At 45.1% G+C, this 10,000-nt stretch overlaps 1 protein-coding gene across 1 annotated transcript in view; it reads left to right on the forward strand.

Moving 5' to 3' along the window:
• Positions 1–10,000, forward strand: part of LOC147467776 (integrin alpha-PS2-like) — a 215,322-nt gene that overhangs the window by 10,562 nt on the left and 194,760 nt on the right. Inside the window, exon 3 of the mRNA XM_086556641.1 lies at positions 660–757. Coding sequence (XP_086412767.1) covers positions 660–757 — 98 coding nt within the window. The remainder of the gene's footprint in view (positions 1–659; positions 758–10,000) is intronic.

A 10,000-nucleotide genomic window follows, 5' to 3' on the forward strand; every position in this document is an offset into this window, starting at 1 on the left:
ATATGTATGTATATATGTATGTATGTATGTATGTTTGCATGTATGTATGCATGTGTGTATGTATGTATGTATGTATATATACATGTATGCTCGTATGTATGTATGTATATATGTGGGCGGATGTATGTTTGTGTATATGTATGCATAAATGTTTGTATCTTTATGTGTGTGTTAGTATGTATGCATGTATTTGCAAAATTGATGTTGCTTTTCAACGTTGCATGCTTTGATGTTATTTGTCTTAGGTAGTATATATTATTCTTTAATTAAATCACACTATGTAGATGCAAGTATCGTATTATCTAAATAAACATCAAAATAATACCATCCCATTAAAGAACAACTGATAATTGAAAAAAAAAACAGAAATAAAACTGCAATGAAAATAAAACGACTAACTAGAATGATCTTTTTATTCGTCGTTATTAAGAAACTATAATCTTAAACACTAAAAGAACTATAACTCTACGTGTAAGTACCTCTGTTCCTGTCACACAAAACGCGAAAGACCACCTACCCACCGTCCCCTCACAGCAAATTAAACCTTACAGACACTCGAACACATACCCGTCTACTTATTACGCACACCTGCCTGCTAACACTCCTCCTTTAGGCAACGGCATACGCTAATTAACGCTGTTTACCTTTTTCATCTCCAGGTAACAACGTTCACCCTCTCGGACAGCAGCTGGACAGCAAGAGCAACCAGTGGTTCGGCGCCACCGTCAGGAGTTCGGGCGACGATGGGGTCGTGGTGGTAAGTACACAGTGAAGGTCGTTGCGTTGATTTGCTTTTGTTTTGATTGTTTTTGGATTGATGTGAGGTCGTGTCGTTTCTTGGTTTAGTTACTTTTTTTTTGTTCGTTGAGTAAGCCAGATGTGGGAGGGAAGCGTTTTTTTATTTTAATCTTTTGCTTTTACAAAGTAATTCATAAGGGAGATAGAGTTGTTTCTCAACTTAATTATTATTTATTTCCCAAAGTAACCAAAATTTGAGAAAAGAGAGAGGCATACAAAACATAGACAGATAAAAATGAAAATCCTTTTTTCTCTTCTCTTATTTACGGAATAAAAGGAGCGTCATTGTTTCAGTATGCAAGCTTGGGTCTTCCGTAGTCGGGGAAACACGCAGCTGTTCCCAAGTATCTGATTGTCTCACAACTTCGACATTCTGATCTGTTTGTAACGCTGCCAACTGCCGCTCTGGGTTCTCTTTTATTCATATTTGTCTGTTTTCATGTTCCTTTTTATTTTGAAGGTTATGAATATGTCTTTATCTTAAGTGCAATACAAAAGATATGTTAAATCAAGTATAGGCCTCTCTGGGTTACAAAACAATGTCCTTTTTTCGCCCGTGTTGTTGAGCTTTCTCGGCGTCGAATTTCCATCGGAATTTTCAAACATTCAACAAATCAGAATCTCTTCCTCGTGGCTGAGGATCGGCGACCATAATCCTCCAGAAGATTAAGAATCACCGAGGCTGTGCAAAATGCTAGCGAGTAAAGCAAGAACTAAGTTTGTTGAGAATCTTTCTTTGATTTGTCAGTGGTCCTTATTAGGTTGTTATTGGCACCTTTAAGAGAAACCGGTGTCGCTGTTAAGATGTATCCATTATATGTGTCTATGCAGCGAGTATGCTATTTTTAGTATAAAGTCGTTTGGAGCTTCGCTATGATCCGCACATGGGGTATTTTGTTGTTGTTTGAATCCTCTATTTATTTACTCCCTTTCCCACGCCCCCCTCCCTCTCTTCCTTAACCTCTCGTCCTTATCTCGGTCTCTCCCTTCCCTCGGCCCGCGTGTTTGTAAGCTCATCAGAACAACACGACAGGTACATTGCACTTGACACGTGATCAACAAACAGGCTCCCTAAACGCATCACGCGAATTATCATCAGCTCGGCGCCCTCCCTCGACGCCCATCACCCATCGCCCATCAGCCCAACAAACCATGCCCGCCCACCGACGCCCACTATTATGTCAGTGCGAACCGGTTATTTGTTTACCTTCGTTTCAATCACTCGTCGGAAAGGTGGCGGTGCCCCCACCCCTCCTACCTACTGTCCCACTCCCCATCCACCTCCTCTTACCAGCTCTCCCTCCCCACTCACTCCCTTGTGCCTCCTTCCCCATCCCCACGCATCCTCTAGAAGCTCCTCCCCTACCCCCTCCTCCCCCACACCTCCTACCTCCAGTCCCACCCCCAATCAGCTCCTCCACCCTAACCCCCATTCAAATCCCCCTCCCCATCCCTACTCACCCCCTAGCACCTCCTTCCCCATCCCCACTCACCCTTTAAAACCTCCTGCACTACCCCCACTCACCGCCTCCTACCACCTCCCCCACTAACCCCCACCCTACCTCCTACTCCTACCCCCCTCACTCCTCCTCCTTCGTCCTCTTTCGTCCTAGAATCAACCGCCACTTTATCGTGATATGGAGCTGGCAGTGGCAGCACACACATCGCGAAGGTGTAAGATAATTGCACTGTCTTGTTCGTGTGTTAGGATTCGAGAAGGGGGCGGGGAAGGAGGGGGGGGGTGAAGAGGAAGAGGGATAATGAGGATTTGTATTGGGGATGGAGAGAAGAGGGGGGAAGGGGTAGATAATGGGTGACAGAAAGAATGAGATAAAATAGGCACGAAAGCGCGGAAGGAAGAGATGCATACAGGAGACGGATTGGGAAGAATGAAGTAAATAAAAGAAAACGGGCAAGGAAGAGTGAGAAAAATAATAGAAAATGAAAACAAAGGCAAGAAAAATTAAAGGACGACAATAGACATTTCATGGAAGCTAAAACGGGAAATAATATACGAAACAAGGAAGAAATATCAATGTACAAAAAAAAGAAAAGAAGACAGACGAGGCGAACTAAAAGGAAAGGCAAAGAACATCCCCCAACTATGCATCTCCCTCCATCATCTCCGCGCAGCCTCCGCCTCCAGACAGCATCGTAAGATCTGCCATCATGCTTAAGTCGCTGGCCTCGTCTCAAAGCCTTAATATGGGCGTCGCTCTTGTCCCAGGTAAGCTTACACGCAAGCTTCCCTTTCGCCTTCCCTAAGCGTGTTTATCTGGCCGGTAGAAAGGCTTGTTGAATTGGCCGACGTCTCGTGCCATTCGGGGGCTGTGGGCGTTCGAGGGTGTACGGTTTGTGGGCGTGTGTGTGTGTGTGTGTGTATGCGCGCGCGTGTGTGTGTTTGTGTGTGTGTGTTTGCGTGTGCGTGTGTGTGTGTGTATGTGCGTGTGTGGCGCGCATATATTGTAGCGTACATCCGTGCATTATTATCTCTGCTAGCACACCTGTCTGTGTTTGCAAATACATTTATAAAATTTTACGGGCATGTTTTATAATTGTGCTCAGCATCGCTATGTATCACAGGCGTAGTGATAGAACCCCCCTCCCCCCCCAGTCCTTATCCGATGCGGGGGAGCCCATTCATGCCCTTTCGGAGGGGGGCGGGGGCGGGGGCGGGGTGGAGTGGGGGGGGGGGGTGCAAGGGCGGCCATCAGAGCGTGTAGTATTAAGGGGCGGCGAACACGATTATCTCACGCCCGTGTCCGTGTTGTTAGCGCCCACGGGGTGAGTTATGGGCTTAGGGGATGTAGGGGGGAGGGGAGGGGGGAGCGGAGGCTTGCTACCTGTTCCGAGATAAAGAATTAGGTAGTGTTGGTTCGATTCATTCGTTTTTTGTTCTTGTTGTTCTTGTTCTTGAGCCTATTATTTTTTTGTCATCATCATTATCATTATCATTGTCATTATCGTTATCATTATCATCATCATCATCATCATCACCATCATCATCATCATCACCATCACCATCATCATCATCATCATCATCATCATTATCATCATCATCACTACCATCACCATCATCATCACCATCACCACATACCACTACTATTACTACTACTAGAACTACCACCACAATTACTACTACTATTACTGCAGCTGCTACTATTACTCTTACTATTGTCACATTTATTATTATCATACCTGTATCTTTTTATATAAATTTTATATATCATTTTAATCCTTCCATTTGAAATGACCAATACCTTTTAGGGTCTTTATATGAACATAATTCATTTTTACGATCAACATACCATGTATTCCCAGAATGACTCTTGGGGCTTTTTTTTTTTGGGGGGGGGGGTGGAAGATGGGGGATGGGGGGATGGGGTGGGGTGAGGCTAATATAGTATTTACGGTGCGGTTAGGTTATGCTCAACCCAAGGAAGTAGTGCGGTTAGGTTGAGTCAAATACTGTAGTACTTTATAGGTATTTGTCCAAGGCTCCCAATTACAGGGTATTTCACAAACCTGCGAAACCTCTTATTTCGGACATTGCAGTCGACCAACGTTCACGGCAGGGTTTAATTAAAGGACAAACCGCATTCACTTCAAGGGGCACCTCAGTGTCTGTCTGTCTGTTTGTTTATCTGCCTGTCTCTGTCTTTGTCTCTGTTTCTTTGACTCTCTCTTTCTGTTTTATCTCTCTCTCATTCTTTCTTTCTTTTCTCTCACTCTCTATCTTTTCTCTTCTCTCTTTCGCTCTCTCTCTCTCTCTCTCTCTCTCTCTCTCTCTCTCTCTCTCTCTCTCTCTCTCTCTCTCTCTCTCTCTCTCTCTCTCTCTCTCTCTCTCTCTCTCTCTCTCTCTCTCTCTCTCTCTCTCTCTCTCTCTCTCTCTCTCTCTCTCTCTCTCTCTCTCTCTCTCTTCTGTCGCTTTTCTTCTTCTATTTTCTTCTATTTTCCTTCAACCAAAAACAATATTTAAACTTCAAACCACACAAAATTCAAACCTGACTTTACTACCATCCTCTCCTCTTCCCTCTCCTTCTTCTCTCCCTATCTCCTTCGTTCTTTCCTCCTCCCCTTCTCTGTACCCCCTCCCTCTACCCTTCGCCCTCCCTCCCTTTTCCCTCATTCCGTTCATCCTTCCTCCTTTCCCCGTCTCTCCAACGCTCTTCTCTTCTTCCCTCCTTCTCCCTATTATCCTCTTTTCCTCCACCCTCCTCACCTCCTATCTTCCATTTCCCTCCCTCTTCCCTTCCCTTCTCTTCTTCCTCCTCCCACCCAACCTCCCCCTCTTTCCTTCCCCCTCCACTCCCCTCTTTCATTTCCACCCCTCCACCCCCCTATTTTGACCACTGGTGCGGCCATGACTCAAAGTGCCTCCACCGCCTAGCGCCACTCCCCCCCCTGTTCAGCTACTCCGCTCGGGCCGTACAAGGGGCTCCTGTCGTCGGCGATTGGTGCCCGCGGGGGGGGGGGGTCGTTCCGTAAAATCGTTTCTTTCCTCGCTCTGCCACGCACGACGACGATCGAACGACCATCTGCTTTTGTGCGAAGGTCTACTGGAATGTTCGTTTTTTGTTTTGTTTGGTTTCTTTTTCTTTTTTTTTTTTCAATGTGATTTTATTTATTTATTTGATCTTCATTTCTTACTTCTGGTTATTCATTTCGTTCTACCATTTAATTACTTATATTCATTTTACTTTGAAGGAAATGAAGGGAGAACGAAGAGACGCAGAAAAAAAAAACATTAATAAATGTGAAAATACATCAATGACAAAAAATGTGGAACGAAACAAAGTCGAAAACCAAAGAGCATTTAAGCACAAGACGAGAGATATGAGAAACAGGTGCGAGGAAAACCTTCCCTTCAAACACTCCTTAAGCGCTCCTTCCTACGTCATATAAGGAGGCAGACTCTCGACTCACCTAAATAGCATAAGAGTGTTTTTTGTCTGCTATTTCTATATAAAGTTGAAGAGTTAATGTCTTCGCATCGGCGTTTTGGGAGGTGGGAATTCCCCGAGGCGTTAATTGCAACGTCGTTTGCTGTTGATGGCAATTGAATACCTTGTTAACAGTGTTGACTGGTTAGTGGCTGTTGGCAATGTTGTCACTGGGTATTAACAGCTATGGCTTTGATAATTGTGTTTCCAGGCTATTTCTCTGCTTTTTAAACCACTGATGTCATATATGTATTTTTTAAAACACGTTGTCATCGACATGGAAAGCTAAGAAAAAAAAAAGTTTGCCGAAGGCTCGAAACATTCGGCTAACGGTGCCATCACATTAGCGACTCAACGTTAACGACATGACGTCACAGCGTGGTAGTTAGTGCTACACTAGAAAGGTCACTTGAGGGTGTCGCAACTTTTTGTTACACTTGTCCACTCTAGAGGTGTGCACACAGGTCAACGCACGCACATGCAAACATGATCACACACGCACACACACACACACACACACACACACACACACACACACACACACACACACACACACACACACACACACACACACACACACACACACACACACACGTAAACACTAAGATTCTGAATCTCATGTTATCGTAGTCCCATTCTTCTCTTTCATTCACCCATCTATACCGCTTGCTTTACACAAAATTATGCTTACAAAAAGAAAAATGAAAAAAACAAAACACGAAAGGTTGTTGACACAGGCAGGCACCAACGCCTAATGGATACTCCACAAGGGCGAAAAAAAGGGACAAGCGTATGCAAATTACACTTTATTGCACTCGGGTCTATGAGTCCGCGGGCCACGGCGCTCGAGTGACCCGCGACAAGTGTTCGGTTAACCTGAGGGAAACACGAGCCGGTTTAACGATTAACAGTGATAAAGTAGCGATTTACCAGTTATCCGGATGATGCTTGTTAGTCTACGGTGATAATAAGGGATTGTTTTTTTTTCTTTTAATTATTTATTTATTTTGGATGTTTTGAAAATGAGTTTAGTTAGAATGTCTTGATTTACTCTGGGATTAAGGGAACTTGTGGTTTGCGTAATTATGGCATACCCCCCAGTAACAAGTGATGAATGAATTATATAAACTACCACACTTAAAGACAATGAAGCGAATATAAGCAGAATTGCGCAACATTCTGGTCCATACTAGATTTTTTTTTGCTAATGGCACACTTGGTCAGCTGTTCTAATATTTAACCGAATTCAGTATTTCAAAAGCGTAAATATCTTTTAGCAAAATTAGAATGTCCAGTTGTTTAAAGTCACCATAAACATAGTCCTTTTATTTCGGCATGTAAAGAGAAATATCAGTCGAGGGAATACATAAACTGACAATCGCATGTCTTTACAAGGGATAACGGGCCATTGTCGTGCTGTGGCTGTGGAAATGTTGTTAACCGCGCTGGGGAATATGTTTTCAACTTTACCCTATGGGTTATTTTGACAACATTATTTTCTTTTTAAAAATTACTTACACGGAAATGCAAACCGACCCTATTTATGCGAGAGAAAGAGAGAGAAAGTGAAAAAAACATTTCAAAATCAAAATATGAAAATCGAGAAAGAAAAAATCGATACACGCAAACACAGAAAAAAAAATCGAAATAGGCACATGAAAATAAGAGAAAAATAATTTCCACTTAACCATCTCCTCCCCCCCCCACCACTCCTTTACTCATCGTGGGTACGGCATCCTGAGTCATGTAATGAGCCCGCTTGCCATGAGTCAACAGCGCCCTCTGTCCACATCTGCTCTCGAGGGAAGGACTTAGTCTGTCTTTTCTCTCGTCTCTGCATGGAGGTCAGAAGGGGAAGACTTGGTCTTCTTTTCTTTTCTCTTCTCTCTCTTGCTGTGTCCATTTTTCTATCTTCTCTCTCTCTCTCTCTACTCTCTCTCTCTCTTCTCTCTCTACTCTTCTTCTCTCTCTCCTCTCACTCCTCTCCTCTCTCTTCTCTCTCTTCTCTCTCTCCTCTCCTCTCTCTCCTATCTATCTATCTTCTTCTCTCCTCCTCCTCCTCCTCTTCTCTCTCCTCTCCTTCTCTCCTCCACCACTCACCTCCTCCTCTCTTCCATCTCCTCCTCCTCCTCCCTCTCTCCCCCTCTCCTCCTCCTCCTCCTCCTCCCTCTCCCCTTCTCTCTCCTCCCCCTCCTCCTCCTCCTCCTCCTCCTCCTCCTCCTCCTCCTCCTCCTCCTCCCTCCCTCCTCCCCTCCTCCTCCTCCTCCTCCTCCTCCTCCTCCTCCTCCTCCTCCTCCTCCTCCTCCTCCTCCTCCTCCTCCTCCTCCTCCTCTCCTCCTCCTCCTCCTCCTCCTCCTCCTCCTCTCCTCCTCCTCCTCCTCCTCCTCCTCCTCCTCCTCCTCCTCCTCCTCCTCCTCCTCCTCCTCCTCCTCCTCCTCCTCCTCTTCCTCCTCCTCCCTCGTCACTCATAATGCTCCTCTCGTGCGTCCGCTCCCAGACCCTCGCTCCATTAAGATTGCCGTATCTCTCACCCTCTATCAACTCTGGCTGCACATGAGACCGAAAATCCCACATGGACAACCTGCTTCGCTCGCCCATATTGACCCTTCTCATGACAGGTGCTCGTCAGAAGAAGATCGAACGATGCATTGAGAAGGGTCAAGCATGTGTGGGGGGGGCGAGGTTGGGGACAGGGGGGAGGGTAATGGATGAGATAGAAGTGGGGAAAAGGGCGCTTATACTATCTTTCTCCCCATCTTCTCCTCTTCCCTTACTTCTTTCCCTTCCATTTCTCCCCCTTCTCCCCTCCCTTTCTCCCCATATACCGGCCGTGCGCTATCTCCCCACGAGAGATATCGGGTCAGAGGCTAAGAGGATAATTGTAGGAGGAAGCAACTGAGCTCCGTGTTTCGCGGGGTAGAACACGGATTACACACCCACTTTCCTCTCCTCTCCTCCCGTTTCTCCTCCCCTTTCTCCCCCTATTGCTATGATTCTTCTTCCCTATCTCCCCCTTTTGCTATCTCTCCTCTTCCCTCTCTCTCCCTACTGCTACTTTCCCTCTCTTCTGTCTCCCTCTGCGCTCCTTTCCCCTCTCGTGTCTCTCCCTACTGTTGCCTTTCCCCTCTCCTCTTTCCCCTTCTATAGCCTTTTCCCCTTAGTCTTTCTTATTCCCCTTTTCCTTGCCCCTCACCCCCCCCCCATTCACCCTTACCCTCCCCTCCCACCGCTTCTCCTATCGACCCCTTCCCTCATACCCTTTTCCGCTACCTCCCTGTTACCTTTCTTCCTTACTACTCATACTTCCCCCTTCCCCTTACTTTTCCCCTTACTTCCCTGTCACTCCAACTCTCCTCCTGCCTTACCACCCATACTTCCCCCTTCCCATACCTTTTTTTTCCCTAAACCTTGTAACTCCCTTCCCCCCTTGCCACTCCAACTTTCCTCCTCCTTCATAACCCCCCTTATTTCCCCTCTTCCCCATACCTTTTTGCCCCTACACTTTGTCTCCCCCATCCGCCACTCTGTTCCGCCCCCTCCCCTAATCTCCACCTTTTGGCCTTTCCCTTTATTCCTTTTACCTGTGCTGATTCCGCCGTTACACCTGTTATATCCACCCGTTATGCCCAGCCCCTATGCCCTCTATGCCCTCCGGTCTACCCCTACCCCTTGCCGGATATGAATAATGGAAAGGGCATCCACAGAGAGAGAGAAGGAAGGGAGGGGTGGGCAGGGCAGGGGAAGGGGAGGGGAGGGGAGGGGTGCGTGGATAGGGGGCGGGACTGCGAGCAGATTAATTCTTACCTCGTTAAGGTAGGCGCACAATAGGGCAAGCAAGACTTAGCGGCCGGGACGGAGGGGAATTAAAGTTGGGGATTAATTATTATTTATATTGATTTTGGAACCGGCAGGGATTAATATCAATTTTATTGGGATTAATTTTTTGGATTATTTTGATATTTTTAAATGAGCATTATAATTTTTGTATTTTATTATATTATTCTTGGATGATTTGGGGATTTTTGTTTATTTATATATTTTATTTATTTTAACATGAGAACGGGATTTTATTTCTTTTTTTAGAAGATTTTTAAAATTTTTTTTTTTTATTAAATGACATATATATATATATATATAATATATATATATAATATATATATATATATATATATGTGTGTATGTGTGTATGTCGCGCGCGCGCACAACACACACACACACAGCACAATATATATATATATAATAGATATATATATAATATA

The sequence above is a fragment of the Penaeus japonicus genome, unplaced genomic scaffold, assembly GCF_977035675.1.
Source record: "Penaeus japonicus unplaced genomic scaffold, GWHDUDI00000001_assembly GWHDUDI00000033, whole genome shotgun sequence".
In the NCBI taxonomy this organism is placed as follows: domain Eukaryota; kingdom Metazoa; phylum Arthropoda; class Malacostraca; order Decapoda; family Penaeidae; genus Penaeus; species Penaeus japonicus.